At 41.5% G+C, this 21,781-nt stretch overlaps 1 protein-coding gene across 1 annotated transcript in view; it reads right to left on the reverse strand.

Moving 5' to 3' along the window:
• Window positions 1-1,406: 1,406 nt before the first annotated feature.
• The window catches only part of CASTOR1 (cytosolic arginine sensor for mTORC1 subunit 1), a 138,664-nt gene continuing 118,289 nt past the window's right edge, over window positions 1,407-21,781 (reverse strand). The window contains exons 8-9 of the mRNA XM_040416701.1: window positions 6,947-7,041; window positions 1,407-2,143 (exon numbers count right to left, since the gene is read on the reverse strand). Of these exons, the coding sequence (XP_040272635.1) occupies window positions 2,078-2,143; window positions 6,947-7,041 (161 nt within the window). The 3' untranslated portion in view covers window positions 1,407-2,077. The remainder of the gene's footprint in view (window positions 2,144-6,946; window positions 7,042-21,781) is intronic.

Raw genomic sequence — 21,781 nt, forward strand, 5'->3', positions numbered from 1 at the left:
GACAACTGAGAACTATAGAAGCAGCCTGCGAAGGTGAAAACTTCTAAAACACCACATACAAAGTCATATAATGGTCAGATACATTGCTGTCACTCATTTACACATATGGTAGCTTATTTTGTATAGCTAGCTAAAATGTAGGTAATGCTTTAAATATCATGTGAGTCTTTAGAAAGTATTACATTAGCTCTTGGCAGGAAGAGCACTAATGTCTTAACCACATTCTGTCCAGTCAAATGCATCACACATACCACTGCTTTCTGTGGAAATGCACACTGACGTATGGGGTGTCCCTAAATAGCCAATTCCTGCTTCCAGTGTTTCGTTTTCTAAAGTTTGCTACACACACACCCTATGTGTGTCTGCTGAATAATATTGCAATCACAGGCCTCTTGTAAATGATACAGCATTACACCAGATTTAAATGAGAGGTTTATTTTCATGTTAATGCTACCAACATCAAATACAAAGATACACTCTTCTATACAGAGATACATCCTATTCATATGTACTAACATGAGGCTGGTTTACACAGTAGAAATGGTAACAAGTTGGCAGCCAGCAAGAAACCGCTGACTAGAATTATCATTAAGCTCTCTAAACTGTCTCTTCCAAAAGAGTTGATCTGATCAAACGAAAAGATCTGTAATGAAAACCTAGTCATATCTGCAAAATGTACAGTTACTCTTATCAGAGGGTTATAAAGGATACTGGAAGTGTAAATTATAGAGCTTGCGTATGCTGCTTAAAAATATAAAAATAAAAATAAATCCAAAAATTGAAATGTAAAGGCACATACTGTGCATGGAGAAATGAGAATTTTAAATAGGCCTCTCTTAGGCTACTTTCACACTGCAGTTCACACTTGCTTTATGCCCTGGGGAAGCTCCCAAAGCATAGACCAAACATATCCATTGACCCCCATTCATCCTGCAGCAGACAAAACAATGTCCTGCTGGGATCCATACATCAGGTAAAATATACCTCTGATGGATGCCACTGTAAATGCATAGTGTCATCTGTCAGAGGTGACACTGACAAATCCCTATGACTTAGACCTCTGACGGACCCTGCAAAACACCAGCGAAAGCCGCCTTAAAACATGTACATAGAGAAAGGAGCATCTTCCTCCATACCTTCTTGCAATGTTATAAGGCGATAATATAAACTACAGCATTCCTTTAGGAAATAAGGCACTATACTACAAATGACTCCACACACAGGGTGGAGCTGATATGTGTATAAGAGGTACATATCCATTAGTAACAGAAAGAGCAGAGCTCAAAAGATACACATACAGTGGCTGCAGGATCTCCATGCACTCCAAAACATGGGCATGATGGATCCCTAAAAGCAGCCACTGTTTCTATACAGTAAGGAGGACCTGTCATCTCTCCTGTCTAAACTCCCCATGAAATATAAATTCTGGAGCATCTATTCTTATGACTCCATGTTGTTTCGTTCCTTAGTTATTGCTACTAGAAGTTTACAAATAAACCTGCAACTGGGTGTTACCAGTTGGGGGGAGGAGTAGAGCGATTGGGACAACAATAATTGAAGAACACAACAACAGAGTTATATGAAAAAGATGCTCCAGAATAGTTACTGCATGGGAAATAAAATTATTTAGTAAAAGACATGTTGGCAGCGGTGACAGGTCCTCTTAAAACCAAAGCTCTACTGGTGGTGCCGCAACAAATCGAAATCAAATGGATGCCATGGAAAACTGTTCCACTGTAGACACCAGATTATTGCATACACAAAACAAAGCACTGCTTACTAACCCAACAACATGTGCTATTTAGGCACACACAGCACGGAAATATATATGATCATTTCCGTATATATAATAAGATAATATAAAAGTTCTTCAAAATATCGATGTATCATTTAGCTCATTGGCACTGGATAGACCGCTGTAGCACCATGGAGATACAAACAGACACAAAAAGTTCTCTTCATTGTCCATACTCTTGCTTGAGATCTCATTCCTCTAAGATCAGAGGGGGACCACACACGGAAGCTCCATCATTACTTCTCGTGTCGATTATTACCATAGCAAGACAGAAATTTTACCCTAGCTTTTATTTTCCTCCCGATCATGTAATAATTTAATCACACAGTCAATGTCTTCTTCTGGTACCTATTAAGAAAAAAACTAAAAATTAACTTTTAAGCCACAGCTGCCTGGAAGTTGTATTCTCATAGATGGGACACAAGTGTCTGACATCTCTGATGAAGTGTTTTGGTGAACTGGTCAAGGAGAACAAGCTTTTACAAGTTAGACATTTAGAGATTTAAGTACTTTACGTAAAAGTGTACATAACATAGTAGTAACATAGTACATAAGGCCGAAAAAAGACATCTGTCCATCCAGTTCGGCCTGTTATCCTGCAAGTTGATCCAGAGGAAGGCAAAAAAAAAACCCTGTGAGGTAGAAGCCAATTTTCCCCACTTTAGGGGAATAAAAAATTCCTTCCCGACTCCAATCAGGCAATCAGAATAACTCCCTGGATCAACGACCCATCTCTAGTAGCTATAGCCTGTAATATTATTACGCTCCAGAAATACATAGTTTTGCTATAACTGCATGGAACTGCTTTCTCTTATCAATTATTACTAAACACAGCTTTTAAATCGAGCCAACGGCGATCAGGTCCGAAATTTGTGCATAGCTACAATAGGAAATGATTGCCAAAAGTGGGGTTTTTGTCTCAAAAATATAGCCGGATATGAACATAGGTCTAAGACACATAATCACAGCCACTGCTCTTAAACATTTCAAGTGTCAAAACCACATGATTCACAGAAAGGTTATTTAAAGGGGCTGTCCCATTAGAACACATACATATGTACTCCCCAGAGAGGCTAAATTAACCAGGGATACAAGGGAAGTGTCTCATGTTGAAGGACTAGAAGTGACCGTTCTATAACATCATTGTCCATTTATTGATAGAATGAAAAAATAGATTTCATGAACAAATGAATGGCCTACTGTAGGTTCTACCTTCTATAACAGCTCACTGTACATGGTTGCAACTGCGGGACCCATGTTTGCATTTAGAAAACTAGAATTACTATTTAAAGGGGTTATACCATGAAAAGTATTTATCACCTATCCATAGGATACAGGATCAGTATCAGAATGCTGTGGGCGATTCCTAGAATGGAGGGTCGCAGGTTATGAAGCACTGGTGTGCATGTTGGTCTAGAGTTCTATTCACTTCTCTTGGGCTGATGAACTGCCATCTCAAGGATCACTGAGGTCCCAGCGGTTTCACCCCCCCCAGTGATCTAACATTTATTACCTATTCAAAGGATGGGTGATAAAGGGGTTATCCCTCAAAAAGTATTTAACAACCCAAAATATATTCAAGGACCAAAAAATCTAATATAGTTGTGCCTGCGCTGTCAATGGGTGGTTAACTCTACAAACAGTTAGTAAACAGAGCCGCTGCTGGGTACCTAAATGGATGTCGGCTGCCCCAATCCAATAAAACATACAAAATGTATAAAATAAGTGACGGTACCAGTGCTGGAATAAAGGGGGGGGGGGGGGGGGGGGGGGGGGGGGGGGGGGGTGGCATACAGCAAAGCTATTAGAAAGTACCTGTTCCGGTGAGGTGATAGCTTGATGCTGGTGTGTTGTATGGTGAATATTCAGTCCATAGATGTTGCAGGATAAATCGCAGTACTTCTTGCTCAACTTCAAAGCGCGAGCGCCGCCCCGGCCGGTAGCTGGTGCACGCGCGAAGGAGCCAGTTGGTATGGGGTTTTGGAGCGTGGAGTGTGACGTCACAACGGTCCTGCGGTAAGTTCCAGAGGCCAAAAACAAGCCTACGCGTTTCGAAGACTACAGGCTTCTTCGTCAGGGATAGCTGCCGTGTTTGGTCCCCTGGAATAACTAGGTACCCGGTTCCCAAGGCTACTGCTATGACCTTCATTGTCAATATTTCCGCATACATTCCTGAATGGATTGGTGGTAAGGTACGATAGTCTACAAGTTGAACAAAGGGGTTTTAAGTCCAAACAATCTTCTGATGCTTGATATTAAAATGCAAACAATTCCATTTCTCAATTTAAACCATTTGGTGCTAGGCTGTTCAGTCTAAAAATCCATTTGCTTTCGCACCGTGACATAAAATCTCCACCTCTTGCATTTAATTTAACTTTTTCGATACCCCCAAAAACTGAACCTGAAAAATTGCCTCCATGATGTTGGGCATAATGACAGGACAGAGGATGACTGTCATATTTTTTCTTTATATTATTTAAGTGTTCCCCCATTCTAGTCTTCAGTTCCCGTTAAGTTCGGCCCACATATATTTTAAGGCACGGACATCTAATGAAGTATATTACTCCTCGAGTATTACATGAGCTATAATGATTAATTTTATACAAGTGATGGCTATCTCCTATTTCTGTAATAGGGAATTTTATTGTGCCATACTTAATTTTATTGCAGTTTTTGCACAATTTGCATGGAAAAAAAAAAATCTGTCCTATATGGGTAGACATATTTCTTTGAACTGGTTTCAGGGTGGGTGCTATCATAGTGGCCAAATTTGAAGCCTTCCTAAATATGAAGGTGGGATATGTAGGGATCCTATCTCCTATCATTTTATCCTGTCGTAGCATTTCCCAATGTCTTCTAACAATTCTTTTAAAGGTGGATACCCCTTCACTATATGTAGTAATTATAGGAATTTTAATGGGGGCGCTGATAGAATTGCTCTCCTTAGTTCTTAACGAGTCCTGTGGTTTATCTTGCAGTAGTAAGTTACGGTCTACCTCTCTATCTGTCTTATAGTTGGTTCTAAATCCTCTATTTTGTATCCTTTTTCAACAAATTTATTATTTAGATCTCTGATTTCTTCTTCAAAATGAGTAATGTCTGTACAGTTCCTACGTATCCGAATATATTGGCTGCGGGGGATATTTATCAGCCATGTGGATAGATGGCAACTGTTAAGAGGGATCAAGCTATTACAGTCAGTGGGCTTGCGATATGTCTTTGTCTGAATCTGCCCTTTTTCAATAAATATTGTGAGGTCCAAGAAATTCACCTGCTGTCTACTATAATGTGGTGTGAACTGTAAATAAAATTAATTTTTATTTAAATCATTAAAAAATAGTTTAATTCAGATTCGCCTCCCTTCCAGATAAAAACAATGTCATCAATAAAGTGTTTCCAGAGGACCAGATTCGCACCGAGCATGCCATAAGGAAAGATGGTAACATCCTCCCAACGGCCCATGTATAGATTTGCGAAACTCGGTGCGAATCTGGTCCTCTGGAAATGCTTTATTGATGACATTGTTTTTATTTGGAAGGGAGGCGAATCTGAATAAACTTTTTTAATGATTTAAATAAAAATGAATTTTATTTACAGTTCACACCACATTATAGTAGACAGCAGGTGAATTTCTTGGACCTCACAATATTTATTGAAAAAGGGCAGATTCAGACCAAGACATATCGCAAGCCCACTGACTGTAATAGCTTGATCCCTCTTAACAGTTGCCATCTATCCACATGGCTGATAAATATCCCCCGCAGCCAATATATTCGGATACGTAGGAACTGTACAGACATTACTCATTTTGAAGAAGAAATCAGAGATCTAAATAATAAATTTGTTGAAAAAGGATACAAAATAGAGGATTTAGAACCAACTATAAGACAGATAGAGAGGTAGACCGTAACTTACTACTGCAAGATAATCCTCAGGACTTGTTAAGAATTAAGGAGAGCAATTCTATCAGCGCCCCCATTAAAATTCCTATAATTACTACATATAGTGAAGGGGTATTCACCTTTAAAAGAATTGTTAGAAGACATTGGGAAATGCTACAACAGGATAAAATGATAGGAGATAGGATCCCTACATATCCCACCTTCATATTTAGGAAGGCTTCAAATTTGGCCACTATGATAGCACCCACCCTGAAACCAGTTCAAAGAAATAGGTCTACCCATATAGGACAGATTTTTTTTTTTCCATGCAAATTGTTCAAAAACTGCAGTAAAATTAAGTATGGCACAATAAAATTCCCCATTACAGAAATAGGAGAGAGCCATCACTTGTATAAAATTAATCATTATATCTCATGTAATACTCGAGGAGTAATATACTTCATTAGATGTCCCTGCCTTAAAATATATGTGGGCCGAACTTAACGGGAACTGAAGACTAGAATGGGGGAACACTTAAATAATATAAAGAAAAAATATGACGGTCATCCTCTGTCCCATCATTATGCCCAACATCAGAGAGGCAATTTTTCAGGTTCCGTTTTTGGGGGTATCGAAAAAGTAAATTAAATGCAAGAGGTGGAGATTTTATCCAACAGATGTCACGGTGCGAAAGCAAATGGATTTTTAGACTGAACAGCCTAGCACCAAATGGTTTAAATCGAGAAATGGAACTGTTTGAATTTTAATATCAAGCATCAGAAGACTGTTTGGACTTAAAACCCCTTTGTTCAACTTGTAGACCATCGTACCTTACCACCAATCCATTCAGGAATGTATGAGGAAATATTGACAACGAAGGTCATAGCAGTAGCCATGGGAACCGGGTACCTATTTATTCCAGGGGACCAAACACGGCAGCTATCCCTGACGAAGAAGCCCGTAGGCTTCGAAACGCGTAGGCTTGTGACGTCACACTCCGGAATCCCATACCAACTGGCCCCTTCGCGCGCACGCCAGCTACCGGCCGGGGCGGCGCTTGCGCTTTGAAGTTGAGCAAGAAGTACTGCGATTTATCCTGCAACATCTATGGACTGAATATTCACCATACAAAACACCAGCATCGAGCTATCACCTCACCGGAACAAGTACTTTCTAATAGCTTTGCTGTATACCCCCCCCCCCCCTTTTATTCCAGCGCTGGTACCGTCACTTATTTTATACATTTTATATTCAAGAAGCATCAACTTACCAATGCATGGTCAAAATTAAAGGTGCTAATATAATAAGCGGATATATCTGCTGTAGCCAAAGGCCCTGCTATCTGTGCCACTATTCCACACTCATCTGCAAAAGGGAAACAAGAGAGAAAAGTTAAAATGCACAATGTAGAAGTGGGCAATATACTATTACATATACTGTGTACACTATGCAGCCGAAAGTAGGTGGACGTCCATATATCTCATGCACGATCTACAGTATACCACCTTCCAAAACAGTGGCATTAATATGAACTGGTGCCTTCTGCAATTTTTCTGTGAAGGCCATTTGTGGAAACATGACTACTGAATTAATCGCCATCACTACAGTTGCATTACTGGGGTCGTGTGCTGGTGTTAGACCACAAGGCCTAGTTCATAGTCAGCCTTCCAATATATCCCAAAAATATTTAATGAGATTGGTAAAAAAAAAAAAAAAAAAAAAAAAGTGCATAAAATCATCAATTACATTTTTCATATGTTTTATCCATTGATCTATACAGCCGATTTTAAAATTCTACTTGTTCCTTTTGGAAAAGTGACTTGGATCTGCAGACTAAACAGTTTAGTTCTAACTCAAAAACTCATCTTTGCTTCCACACAGCAACATTACACTTACCCAAGCTCTGCATGGTCTTTGGGAAAATGACCCGAGCAGAGCTTGGGCAGCAGGGTGGGGGGCTGATTTAAGCCTTCATATCTCTGGCTCTGTAGTAGCTAGATATGGGCCTGGCCTTGTTGGAAAGCTGGTAATCTAAGCTTTGAAACAAGTAAAGTATCAAAACATTATCTCCTATACATCAGTAGATATAGCCTTTAGATATCAGGAGTGAAGGCAGCTGAACATGAAAAACAGGTTTAGGGTCCATTCACACGTCCGTTGTTTCTTTCCTGATCTGTTCCGTTTTTTGCAGAACAGATCTGGACCAGTTCTGTACCCATCTGTTCCGCAAAAAACGGAACAGATCAGGAAAGAAACAACGGACGTGTGAATGGACCCTTAAGCTGCTTTCCCTTCCGACCACATTTCTAAAGGCTATATATCCCTACCTATAGCACCTAATGCTTTGATTCTAGTCCTGTTTTAAACCTTAGATTGTAAGCTTTCAAGCAGGCCCACATTTCAAGCAGTCCTCCCCTTCAGCTGACTATGATCTTAGTGCTGGAGCAGGAGGGGAAGAGCAGTGGAGGAGCTGACAGCCTGCAGTAGGAGAGAAATCAATCTCTCTCATGATCCTTTGTCAAACGGATAAAATTTTCTGGTTCTTGGAATGCAGCAAAACAAAGATTTTGTAAAAACAAGTATTTTATTGTGAGAGTAGCAAGTATATCATAAAAATTACATAAATTTGCCATGATAATCATACTGACTCACAGAATAAAGTCAATTATACCAGACAGTAAATCCCACCAAATAATGTTAAAATTGCAGTTTATTTAATGTTTTTTTTTTTTTACAAGTTTTCGAACCTTGGTTTATCCCCTTTCTGATCAGTATATTAAGCATCTGCAAGATGTAATAAATGCTTTTGTTTGGTCTTATAATAAAAAGGCAAGGGTTCATTTTCAAACAATGATTCGGCATTGGCATCAGGGAGGTATGGGTGTACCTGATATTAAAAGTTATTATAAAGCAGTAATTGTATCTCAGTTAAAGGATTGGTGGAACTCAAGAGACAGCTATAGCTTAAGTCCTCCTAATCAGCTTGCTGAAGAAGACAATACCACCAAAGCTAAAGAATGATTAATTATCACCATCTTCCATTGTGATCTCACTGAGAGTTTGGAGGGAGTACCTGTCTCAACAGGGGTGTGCAGATGAGATTGAGTGGAGAATGGTACCCTTAAAGGGACACTGACAGGCGAAATCAGCATATATAGTTAGATATATCACATTACAGGTCTTATAGAGTCTTTTAAAAGCATATAACTATCCCCCCTGTCCACCTTATAAAGAGCGAAATATAAAGTTTTATAACCAGCATCTGCGGTCAGCAATCTGCCCAAGGGGCGGCGTTTCATGTGAAAATGCGCCCAGCCAGCCTTCCCAACTGCCGTTCTTAAGCCCCGCCCAGCTCATCATTATTCACTTCGCTGGGCGGGGCTAGAACTCTCCCCAGTCCCGATCCTGCGCCTGCGCAATTCAATCCTCCGGGCATCGTTCATGCCCAATCTTCTGCGCCTGCGCCCCGCCGTGCCGTCGGACGCACTATAATTAACCCCTTATATGATGTGAGTGAGCAGCGCTCTGAATCGCTGCTCTGAACAGTGCATGGCTGAGGCAGCTGCAGCCTCAGCCATGCACTGTTCAGAGCAGCGATTCAGAGCGCTGCTCACTCACATCATATAAGGGGTTAATTATAGTGCGTCCGACGGCACGGCGGGGCGCAGGCGCAGAAGATTGGGCATGAACGATGCCCGGAGGATTGAATTGCGCAGGATCGGGACTGGGGAGAGTTCTAGCCCTGCCCAGCGAAGTGAATAATGATGAGCTGGGCGGGGCTTAAGAACGGCAGTTGGGAAGGCTGGCTGGGCGCATTTTCACATGAAACGCCGCCCCTTGGGCAGATTGCTGAACGGAGAAGCAGGTTATAAAACTTTATATTTCGCTCTTTATAAGGTGGACAGGGGGGATAGTTATATGCTTTTAAAAGACTCTATAAGACCTGTAATGTGATATATCTAACTATATATGCTGATTTCGCCTGTCAGTGTCCCTTTAAATTATCTACTCACTATAGCGGAGGATTAAAATTTTGCTGCATGGTATGAAGCGGGGATTAGTAAGGTTTTACAACTATATGATGGAGATAGGTTGTTAAGCTTCAAAGAATTTGAATTTAAATATGCTCTCCCTGGAAATGAATGATATTCTTATATAAGAGTTCAACACATATTGATAAGGCGTCCAACCCCCAAACTCAGTCTTCCTGTGGAATATTACACAACCATTTAAAGTACAAAGAGGGATTTCATTATTTTATTCCGCAAATAAAACAGCCTCTACATTTATTAAACTTCCTCATTTTACTCGGTGGGGAAAAAAGGATCTGAATAGAAGTTTTGATTTATCGGAATGGAGAAAATCTAATCTATGGCCCAAGATGTTTGGTAGATGAGTAGCAATGTAAATTATTGAGAAAGAATGCCGAGATGGCACCTTACCCCTGTGAGGATTTACAAAAGTGACCCGAGTGGTTCGGATGAATGCTGGAGAGGGTGAGGACAACGCATATGTGGTGGAGCTGTCCATCAGTATATCTTTTGTGGCAAGATACTTTTGCCTTGATGTGATATGGTTTTTGGAAGGCAGATTTTGTTGGACTGGTTTTTAGATGTCATGTCCCATTTGAAGCCCCCCTGATGCACCCTTACAGTAGAAACTCCCAAAAAGTGACCCCATTTTGGAAACTACGGGATAAGGTGCCAGTTTTATTAGTACTATTTTGGGGTACATATGATTTTTAATTGCTCTATATTACGTTTTTTGTGAAGCAAGGTAACCAAAAAATAGCTGTTTTGGCACAGTTTTTATTTTTTACAACATTCATCTGACAGGGTAGATCATGTGCTATTTTTATAGAACAGGTTGTTAAGGACGCAATGACATCAAATATGTCTACTTTATTTGTCTGTTTGTTTCAGTTTTACATAATAAAGCATTTTTGAAAACATATTACCGTATTTTTCGCCCCTATAAGACGCACCTAAGTTTTAGAGGAGAACAATAAGAAAAAAATATATTTTTTATTAGACCTAAGGTCAGACCAGCAATCAGAACCCCGATATTAATCAGACCTCAGCTGACAGCCCCAATCAGACCCCCCAGTGTTAATAAGACCTCAGATCAGACCACCCCCAACCAGATATCAGCTCAGACCCCAAAGTGAATGACCCCCAATCAGACCTCGGATCAGCCCCCATGCCTCTCATCATCAGCCCCCGAGCCTCTCATCAGCATCCTAGCCTATCATCAGCATCCTAGTCTATCATCAGCCATCATACCTTGTACACAGGAGCAGGCATGTGTGGCAGGAAAGCCTGTGCCGCCCCTCATCTGCCCTGCTCCCGCGCTCCCATCAACGTTCTCACTGCATATCTGCTGGCCCCTATCAACCAGCACCAGTCGGTCTCTACCACCCAGTGCCCACCACAGCAGACCTTTCCCTACCAGCCAGCGCACGCAGGGCCGGTGCCCATCAGCAAGCACGTGCCGCGCCCGCCGGGCTCTCCCTCTTCAGGTATGTCTGGTACATCGCTGCTATTCCTATGCAGCACAGCCTGCGATGTACCGAGCATAATCAATGCGCCGCACATTTTATATTTCTTTGCCCTGTATTCACCCTATAAGACGAACTAGCGTCTTATGGGACGCAAAATACAGTATGTTTTTGTGTCTCCATTTTCTGAACGCCATTTTTTATTATTTTTCTGTCGATCGTCTTCTGCAGGGGCTCGTTTTTTTGCAGCAAGTAGTTTTTATTGGTACCATTTTTGGGTACATATTTTTTGATAATTCATTATCACACTATGGGGCAAGGAGACAAAAAAATTGGTTGTTTTGGCACGGTTTCTATTTTTATTTTTTTACGATGTTCAGCTGAGGGGTTAGGTCATGTGATATTTTTATAGAGCTGGTTGTTACGGACGATACCCAATATGTATATTTTTTTTTATTTCACTTTAACACAATAATAGCATTTTATAAACAAAAAAAACTATGTTTTAATGTCTCCATGTTCTGAGAGCTACAGTTAGTTGTTTTTTTTTGCGATTTTCTTATGTAGGGGCTTATTTTTTTGCAGGATGAGGTGACTTTTATTGGTACCATTTTGTGGGACAATCTCCATTTTGATCACTTGGTGTTGCACTTTTTGTGATTGAAGGTGCTAAAAACTGCTTTTTTTTACACCGTTTTTTTTTTTTTTTAATGGTGTTTATCGGATAGGGTGGATCATGAGATATATTTATAGAGCCGGTGGTTACGGAAGAGGTGATACCTAATAAGTGTGTTTTTTCCTTTTTTTTTTTCTTCCATTTTTTATTATAAAATCAGGGGAAAGGGGTGTTTTTTTTTTCATTAAAAAAAAGTTTCATTTTTTTTTTGCCCTTTTCCATGTTCTTTGGCGTATTTTACTACCTCCAGTTTAACCCCTTAAGGACTCAGCCCTATTTCACCTTAAGGACTTGGCCATTTTTTGCAAATCTGACCAGTGTCACTTTAAGTGCTGATAACTTTAAAACGCTTTGACTTATCCAGGCCGTTCTGAGATTGTTTTTTCGTCATATATTGTACTTCATGACACTGCTAAAATTGGGTCAAAATTTTTTTTGCATAAAAAAATACCATATTTACCAAAAATTTTGAAAAATTTGCAAATTTCAAAGTTTCAGTTTCTCTACTTCTGTAATACATAGTAATACCCCCAAAAATTTTGATGACTTTACATTCCCCATATGTCTACTTCATGTTTGTAGCATTTTGGGATTGATATTTTTGGGATTGTTATAAGGCTTAGAAGTTTAGAAGCAAATCTTGAAATTTTTCAGAAATTTACAAAAACCAAATTTTTAGGGACCACTACAGGTCTGAAGTCACTTTGCGAGGCTTACATAATAGAAACCACCCAAAAATGACCCCATTCTATAAACTACACCCCTCAAGGTATTCAAAACTGATTTTACAAGCTTCGTTAACCCTTTAGGTATTGCACAAGAGTTATTGGCAAATGGGGATGAAATTTGAGAATTTCATTTTTTTGCCTAATTTTCCATTTTAACCCATTTTTTCCACTAACAAAGCAAGGGTTAACAGCTAAACAAGACTATCTTTATTGCCCTGACTCTGCCGTTTACAGAAACACCCCATATGTGGCCGTAAACTACTGTACGGCCACACAGCGGGGCGTAGAGTGAAAGGTGCGCCGTTTGGTTTTTGGAGGGCTGATTTTGCAGGACTGTTTTTTTGACACCATGTCCCATTTGAAGCCCCCTGATGCACCCCTAGAGTAGAAACTCCATAAAAGTGACCCCATCTAAGAAACTACACCCCTCAAGGTATTCAAAACTGATTTTACAAACTTTGTTAACCCTTTAGGTGTTGCACAAGATTTAATGGAAAATAGAGATACAATTTCAAAATTTCACTTTTTTGGCAGATTTTCCATTTTAATATTTTTTTTCCAGTAACAAAGCAAGGGTTAACAGCCAAACAAAACTCATTATTTATGGCCCTTATTCTGTAGTTTACAGAAACACCCCATATGTGGTCGTAAACCGCTGTACGGGCACACAGCAGGGCGCAGAAGGAAAGGAATGCCATACGGTTTTTGGAAGGCAGGTTTTGCTGGACTGGTTTTTTTGACACCATGTCCCATTTGAAGCCCCCCTGATGCACCCCTAGAGTAGAAACTCCAAAAAAGTGACCCCATTTTAGAAAGTACGGAATAAGGTGGCAGCTTTGTTGGTACTAGTTTAGGGTACATATGATTTTTGGTTGCTCTATATTACACTTTTTGTGCGGCAAGGTAACAAGAAATAGCTTTTTTGTCACGTTTTTTTTTTTTTTTTGTTATTTACAACATTCATCTGACAGGTTAGATCATGTGGTAATTTTATAGAGCAGGTTGTCACGGACGCGGTGATACCTAATATGTATACCTTTTTTTTATTTATGTAAGTTTTATACAATAACTTCATTTTTAAAACCAAAAAAAGTTTTAGTGTCTCCATAGTCTAAGAGCCATAGTTTTTTCATTTTTTGGGCGATTATCTTGAGTAGGGTCTCATTTTTTGCGGGATGAGATGACGGTTTAATTGGCACTATTTTGGGGTGCATATGACTTTTTGATCGCTTGTTATTACACTTTTTGTGACGTAAGATGACAAAAAATGGCTTTTTTTACACCGTTTTTATTTTTTATTTTTTACGGTGGTCACCTGAGGGGTTAGATCATGTGATATTCTTATAGAGCCGGTCGATACGGACGCGGCGATACCTAATATGTATACTTTATTTTTATTTATGTAAGTTTTACACAATGATTTCATTTTTGAAACAAAAAAAAATCATGTTTTAGTGTTTCTTTAGTCTGAGAGCCATAGTTTTTTTAGTTTTTGGGCGATTATCTTGGGTAAGGTATGATTTTTGCGGGATGAGATGACGGTTTGATTGGTACTATTTTGGCGTACATGTGACTTTTTTGATCACTTTTATTACCTTTTTTGGGAAGTAAGGTGGGCAAAATTTCAATTTTCTCATAGTTTTTATTTTTTTATTTTTATGGTGTTCACCGTGCGGGGAAAGTAACATGACCGTTTTATAGATCAGGTCGTTACGGACGCGGCGATACCTAATATGTGTAGTGTATTTTATTTTTTTAATTTTTATTCAGTGATGAATGTTTTTTTTTAATCTTAACTTTTTTCACCTTTTTTTTTGACCCAGACCCACTTGGTTCTGGAAGATCCAGTGGGTCTGATGTCTGTATAATACAGTACAGTACAATATATATTGTTCTGTACTGTATTTTACTTACACTGAACAGATCTATGCTTTTAGCACAGATCTGTTCAGCACCATGGACAGCAGGACGCCTGAGCAGGCGTCCTGTTGCCATGGGAACCCTCCCCGTCTGCTCAGAACTTCGCAGACGGGGAAGGGTAAGCACAGGGCTGAGGGGGGCTCTCTGGGGGCTCTCTCCCTCTCCATCGGGGGGCTGCAAAGGCACAGCAGCCCCCCGATGGAGAGGGAGGGAGCTCCCTGACCGACGACAGTTAACTTTTTCCATACAGCGGTCCGTACGGACCGCGGTATGGAAAGGGTTAAACGGCTGGCACCCTGGTATAACCCACTAGACGCCAACGATCGTTCATGGGGAGGCGGGCGGGGGATCGCGATCCCGCCTGCCGCACCGCCCGCCTCCCGCACCGCCCCCACCGCATGCGACACCCCCCCCCGCACCACCCGCCGGCATAAAATCGTGCAGGGGTGCAGGGGGGGGTGAAAAATATTGATTATAGGCACTCAAAAGTTTCTGATCCCCGCGGTCAGGGACAGCGGGCATCAGAAACTGCAAAAAGCGCAGCAAACCGCAGGTCTGAATTGACCTGCGGTTTGCTGCGATCGCCGACACGGGGGGGTCACATGACCCCCCCTGGCGTTGTCACAGGATGCCGGCTGAAGGATTTCAGCCAAAATCCCGTTCCGTTTAACCCCTCGGGCGCCGGAATACTGAGTTCAAGTTAGGACGTACCGGTACGCCCTGAGTCCTTAAGGACTCGGGAAATAGGGCGTACCGATACGCCCTGCGTCCTTAAGGGGTTAAAAAGAATATTATATAAAACCCTTTTCTGCTTGGACATTGTTCACAAATATACAGTATGCAGGAGACTACAGTAGTTTTCTACAACAAATTACAGTAATGGAAGAACTGTTAGCATAGTTATGGGGGTACTGTATCTGAGAACATCAGTGGATAACACGTTATTGGGCGGGGGAGATCTGCTGCAGCACTTTTTTTGGGGGGAAATCAGCTGCGACACACTTATGGGGGGGATGCGCTGCAGACACAATGTTATTGGGGGGGATATGTCCTGCTGACCATGTTATTGGGAGGGGGGGGATCTGCTGCTGACAATGTTATGGGGGGGATCTGCTGCTGACAATGTTATGGGGGGATCTGCTGTTGACACAATGTTATGGGGGAGGATCTGCTGCTGACAATGTTATTGGAGGAATTTACTGCTGACAAACTTATGGGTGGGGGAGGAGGAGATGTCCAGTGACACACTGATGGAGGGACACTTAATTAGAGGTACCTTTTGAAGTTCAGGTGGTGTTCAGAAAACTTTTCTTTTTAATTTTCTTTTATTAATGTTTAAAGTTAACAAATAGTGGGATAATAAGAGACATTATACAGGCAGGACAGTGTAGTATAATATACATCGTTTTGGTAGGAATTGTATAGCTATCAAACAAAGCCATGAACATCAGCAGTCTTTGAGTAGATTATTGCAGTCCCGGATATAAGTTTCAAACGACGTGTCCTCTTACCATCTGAGATATTCCTTGGTTCGAGGTGTTTGTAATTGTCTTGCATTAGTAAACAAAAGAATATGTATAGTAACTACCGGTATATGATATGTATGGGGGATGAAGCGGGGTGATTTTGTAAATCCGAGATCTCTTTCTAATATTCACTGAGGTGTTATAAGTGATAATGGTGTCATGATTGGAGAGTTTGTCTTATATGCCTCTATAGGCATCCGTCTGTGATTAAAGGGAATCTGTCACCTATTTTGAGCCTATAAAACCGTTAACATAGCAATGTGCAATAAAGTACCTTCATTCCAGCATGTGTCCTCTTTCTTTTATTCAACTTTTCATTCAGATGAAAAAGCGATTTTTCTGATATGCAAATTAAGTCTCAAGGTGCCCAGAGGGGCGTTATTACTCTGCTCTAGTGCCCAGTAACGCCCCCCTGCAGTGCCCAGCCCGCCTTTCTTCCAAGCCCAGCACGCCTAAGAAATAAACGTACTCCCACATCGGAGCCGAACATCACCGCCCCCTCCACTACGTCATTTAATTTATTCACTGCACCGTCCTTGCTTCCTCCTCTCTTGGCCTCCGAAATCCCGCGCAGTATCGCCGAGTGCCTGCGCCTGTACGATACTCCTGCTCCTGAGGGCAACAGCCTTAATAGTGTCACTGGGCATGCGCCGAGCCCAGTGACGTAATGTGTGAAATATATGAGTGGAGTGCCATTTTAAGTTTATTGTATTCTAGGAAATTTTGTGGTTTCCCTCCCATTAAGTTATTTATGTCAGCCAGAGATTTCATTGTTCCGTTTTCCATTATGTTGTCTAGTGGTAAGTCTATAGTATGTAATCGGTCTGGGTAATGAAGATGTTGTTATGGAATGTACAGCTTTGGCAGGTCTCTTACTGTAGCCAATGGGGAGGGGGCCGGTAGGAGGTTTGCTACATGTACCTTCCCTTAAGTGTGCTACCTCATGAGTTAGGGCATTTTGAAAAGTTAGTGTCTAAGTATACAATTGGTGCTACTAGTAAGGTCTTAAGAGGTATCGGAGAGGAGAGTTCTTTGTGTAATTTGTCTGTTGTGGGTCTAGCACAATGTATTACTCTAGAGAGGATTGCTGCAGAGTAGTATAAAAATAGATAAACCAACCACGTTTCCCTATTTTAAACAAATAAGTGATCCATAATCACATACAGTGGCGGAAATAATTATTTGACCCCTCACTGATTTTGTAAGTTTGTCCAATGACAAAGAAATGAAAAGTCTCAGAACAGTATCATTTCAATGGTAGGTTTATTGTAACAGTGGCAGATAGCACATCAAAAGGAAAATCGAAAAAATAACTTTAAATAAAAGATAGCAACTGATTTGCATTTCATTGAGTGAAATAAGTATTTGAACCCCTACCAACCATTAAGAGTTCTGGCTCCCACAGAGTGGTTAGACACTTCTACTCAATTAGTCACCCTCATTAAGGACACCTGTCTTAACTAGTCACCTGTATAAAAGACACCTGTCCACAGAATCAATCAATCAAGCAGACTCCAAACTCTCCAACATGGGAAAGACCAAAGAGCTGTCCAAGGATGTCAGAGACAAAATTGTAGACCTGCACAAGGCTGGAATGGGCTACAAAACCATTAGCAAGAAGCTGGGAGAGAAGGTGACAACTGTTGGTGCGATTGTTCGAAAATGGAAGGAGCACAAAATGACCATCAATCGACCTCGCTCTGGGGCTCCACGCAAGATCTCACCTCGTGGGGTGTCAATGGTTCTGAGAAAGGTGAAAAAGCATCCTAGAACTACACGGGAGGAGTTAGTTAATGACCTCAAATTAGCAGGGACCACAGTCACCAAGAAAACCATTGGAAACACATTACACCGCAATGGATTAAAATCCTGCAGGGCTCGCAAGGTCCCCCTGCTCAGGAAGGCACATGTGCAGGCCCGTCTGAAGTTTGCCAATGAACACCTGAATGATTCAGAGAGTGACTGGGAGAAGGTGCTGTGGTCTGATGAGACCAAAATAGAGCTCTTTGGCATTAACTCAACTCGCTGTGTTTGGAGGAAGAAAAATGCTGCCTATGACCCCCAAAACACCGTCCCCACCGTCAAGCATGGGGGTGGAAACATTTTGCTTTGGGGGTGTTTTTCTGCTAAGGGCACAGGACAACTTATTCGCATAAACGGGAAAATGGACGGAGCCATGTATCGTGAAATCCTGAGCGACAACCTCCTTCCCTCTGCCAGGAAACTGAAAATGGGTCGTGGATGGGTGTTCCAGCACGACAATGACCCAAAACATACAGCAAAGGCAACAAAGGAGTGGCTCAAGAAGAAGCACATTAAGGTCATGGAGTGGCCTAGTCAGTCTCCGGACCTTAATCCAATCGAAAACCTATGGAGGGAGCTCAAGCTCAGAGTTGCACAGAGACAGCCTCGAAACCTTAGGGATTTAGAGATGATCTGCAAAGAGGAGTGGACCAACATTCCTCCTAAAATGTGCGCAAACTTGGTCATCAATTACAAGAAACGTTTGACCTCTGTGCTTGCAAACAAGGGTTTTTCCACCAAGTATTAAGTCTTTTTTTGTTAGAGGGTTCAAATACTTATTTCACTCAATGAAATGCAAATCAGTTGCTATCTTTTATTTAAAGTTATTTTTTCGATTTTCCTTTTGATGTGCTATCTGCCACTGTTACAATAAACCTACCATTGAAATGATACTGTTCTGAGACTTTTCATTTCTTTGTCATTGGACAAACTTACAAAATCAGTGAGGGGTCAAATAATTATTTCCGCCACTGTATAGCAAAAACCAATAAAGGATATATGGATCTATGGGTTCCAAATCACAACTCAAGCAACGAAGTTTTATACAAAATCACAAATGTTTTTATTAGTACAAAATAAAGTTGTGACCACTGGCCACACAGACATTTAAGAACACTTAAAATGCCATACAGATCGCAAATGTGTGGTAGTTACAATGATTATGCGTAAAGTGCAAGTGCTAAGTTACTTTACAGCAATAAGGTAAGTCAGTGCCTATCACAGAGTGTAGTCCTGTCTATAATATAGCATCACAAGGTCAACAATAGACCCTAGACTAATGGGACCTAATACTCACACCAAGTAATAAAACAATTTAGTAAAAAAGTTGATGAAGCATACTGACCAAGATCTCTACCACAGCACTGACAATCCGTGCCCCAACGCGCGTTTCGCCGTCAGCTTTTTCAAGGTTTTTTTTTTTTTTTTTAGTATAAAAATAGGTCTGGTACGCCCAGTCCACCTAATGCTTTGGGGGAGTGTTAGTGTTGAGAAGCTTAATCTGGGTAGTTTCTTTTTCCAGATGTATTTTGGGAAGAATGATCTGACTTTTATAAAAGAGGATTTAGGTATCTTGATCGGCAGCATCTGGAACAGATAGTCAGGTCCATAAATATTGGGACATCGACACAATTCTAACACTTTTGGCTCTATACACCACCACAATGGATTTGAAATGAAACAAACTAGATGGGCTTTAACTGCAGACTGGCAGCTTTAATATGAGGGTATTTACATCTAAATCAGGTGAACGGTGTAGGAATTATAACAGTTTGCATATGTGCCTCCCACTTGTTAAGGGACCAAAAGTAATAGGACAATTGGCTTTTCAGCTGTTCCATGGACAGGTGTGTGTTATTCCCTCATTATCCCAATTACAATGAGCAGATAAAAGGTTCAGAGTTCATTTCAAGTGTGCTATTTGCATTTGGAATCTGTTGCTGTCAACCCTCAAGATGAGATCCAAAGAGCTGTCACCATCAGTGAAGCAAGCCATCATTAGGCTGAAAAAACAAAACAAACCCATCAGAGATAGTAAAAACATTATTAACAAAACTGTTTGGAACATTCTTAAAAAGAAGGAATGCACGGTGAGCTCAGCAACACCAAAAGACCCGGAAGACCACGGAAAACTGTGGTGGATGACCGAAGAATTCTTTCCCTGGTGTAGAAAACACCCTTCACAACAGTTGTCCAGAACACTCTCCAGGAGGTAGGTGTATGTGTGTCAAAGTCAACAATCAAGAGAAGACTTCACCGGGGGGCGTGGCCTGTGAGCGCATGTATCCTGTACTAAACTGTTGGTAGCACACTTCGTTCTCTTGAATTAACCTTACCTGGTGAGAGGAAAGTGTCTGGTGGTTGCTGTGTTGCAATTGGGAGCCTGAATATGCAGAGGAAGTCGAGCAAAGCTACTAAACAAGACAGGCTGGAGGCGGGCCAACATGGCGCCGATGGCGGAGAGGTGATGGCGCTGCAGGAGGTGGTGAGCCAGAGCGCGGCAGCTAAGCTCAGCAAGTTTGCCCGTATAGATAGCGGAGTGGGCAACTGGGCTACTGATAAGGGGACTGACATACTTACCTCCTCTGACCAGGAGTACGGTCCCATAGATGGCGATGGCCTGGATACGGCTGATCAGCCTCTGCCAGCGCGTGCAAGCCCTAACAAATGATACAGTGGGCCTTCGGGCCGTATCTACAGAGGAGCCCACTCTGAAGGACATAATGGTTGCTGTGGCAAGTTGTAATAGCACCCTTAAAGTGCTCACAGTACAAGTCGGCAGTTTGAGGTATGATGTCTCTATAATTAGACATGATCTACATAAGATATCTGAGTGTACCTCTGAATTGGAGAAGAGGGTGTCATCATTGGAGGATACAGTCCAGCCTTTGCAAATGGCGTCCAAGACGTCTATGAAGGATATCGCTGCCTTATATGCCAAGACGGATGATTTAGAGAACAGATCGCGAAGGAACAATCTGCGAATTGTAGAAATGCCGGAGAAGACGGAGGGGGCCAATGCCACTGAATTTGCAGAGAAATGGTTATACCAGTTGTTTCATGAGAAAGGCCTATCTTCCTTGTATGCAGTGGAGCGGGCGCACAGGGTGCCCATGCGGCCGCTTCCACCAGGCAGACCTCCTCGCCCTATTCTTGCGAAGATATTGCATTTTAAGGAACGGGACACTATTTTACGTCAGTCCAGAGATAATGAACAAATGGTCCTGAAAAGGGTCAAAGTGTCCATTTTCCCGGATTATTCGAATGAGGTGCAGCGGCGGAGGAGCAGTTTTATGGATGTCAAGAAGAGGCTTAGAGGGTTGCAGGTTCCATATGCCATGTTGTTCCCTGCTAAATTACAAGTGGTGGCATTGGGATCCACTAGATTTTTTGAAGATCCAGAGGAGGCGGCACAGTGGCTGGACGTCCACGAACGGCAATTGATAAATGGGGCCCTGGACACTTAAAGGAGGCAGATATACAGTTTGGTTTAATTTTCATATATGTTTGCACTTTAATGTCACTTTAATGTTGCACCAGTTAAGAAGTGTATTTTACAATGCTACCACATGGTAGATTCTGAGGTGGGAGTAGGCGGTTAGGGGATCATAATGTGTTTCCCAGTTGTGGAGAGGATTCTCTACCTGAGAGAGTGTATCGACAGAATTAATGATGATTGTTGTTCATTAGTGGGCGTTAGAAAGGGGTAGGGTCGGGGGTGAGAACTCTGAATGGATGTGGTTTGAGTGGGGTGTGAGGTGCAAGTATGTCAGTCATACTGTTTTACCATGACATACATGTGACGGGTATGGCTGATACACGGAAAAGACAGTGTATTTTCCACTACTTGAGGCGTTTTCAGCCTGCCATCTGTTGCCTGCAGGAAACGCATTTGAATAGTGATACTGTACAATGGCTTCGCAAAAACTGGGTGGGACATGTGGTACACGCGATT

This window comes from Bufo bufo, chromosome 2 (genome assembly GCF_905171765.1).
Source record: "Bufo bufo chromosome 2, aBufBuf1.1, whole genome shotgun sequence".
In the NCBI taxonomy this organism is placed as follows: Eukaryota; Metazoa; Chordata; class Amphibia; order Anura; family Bufonidae; genus Bufo; species Bufo bufo.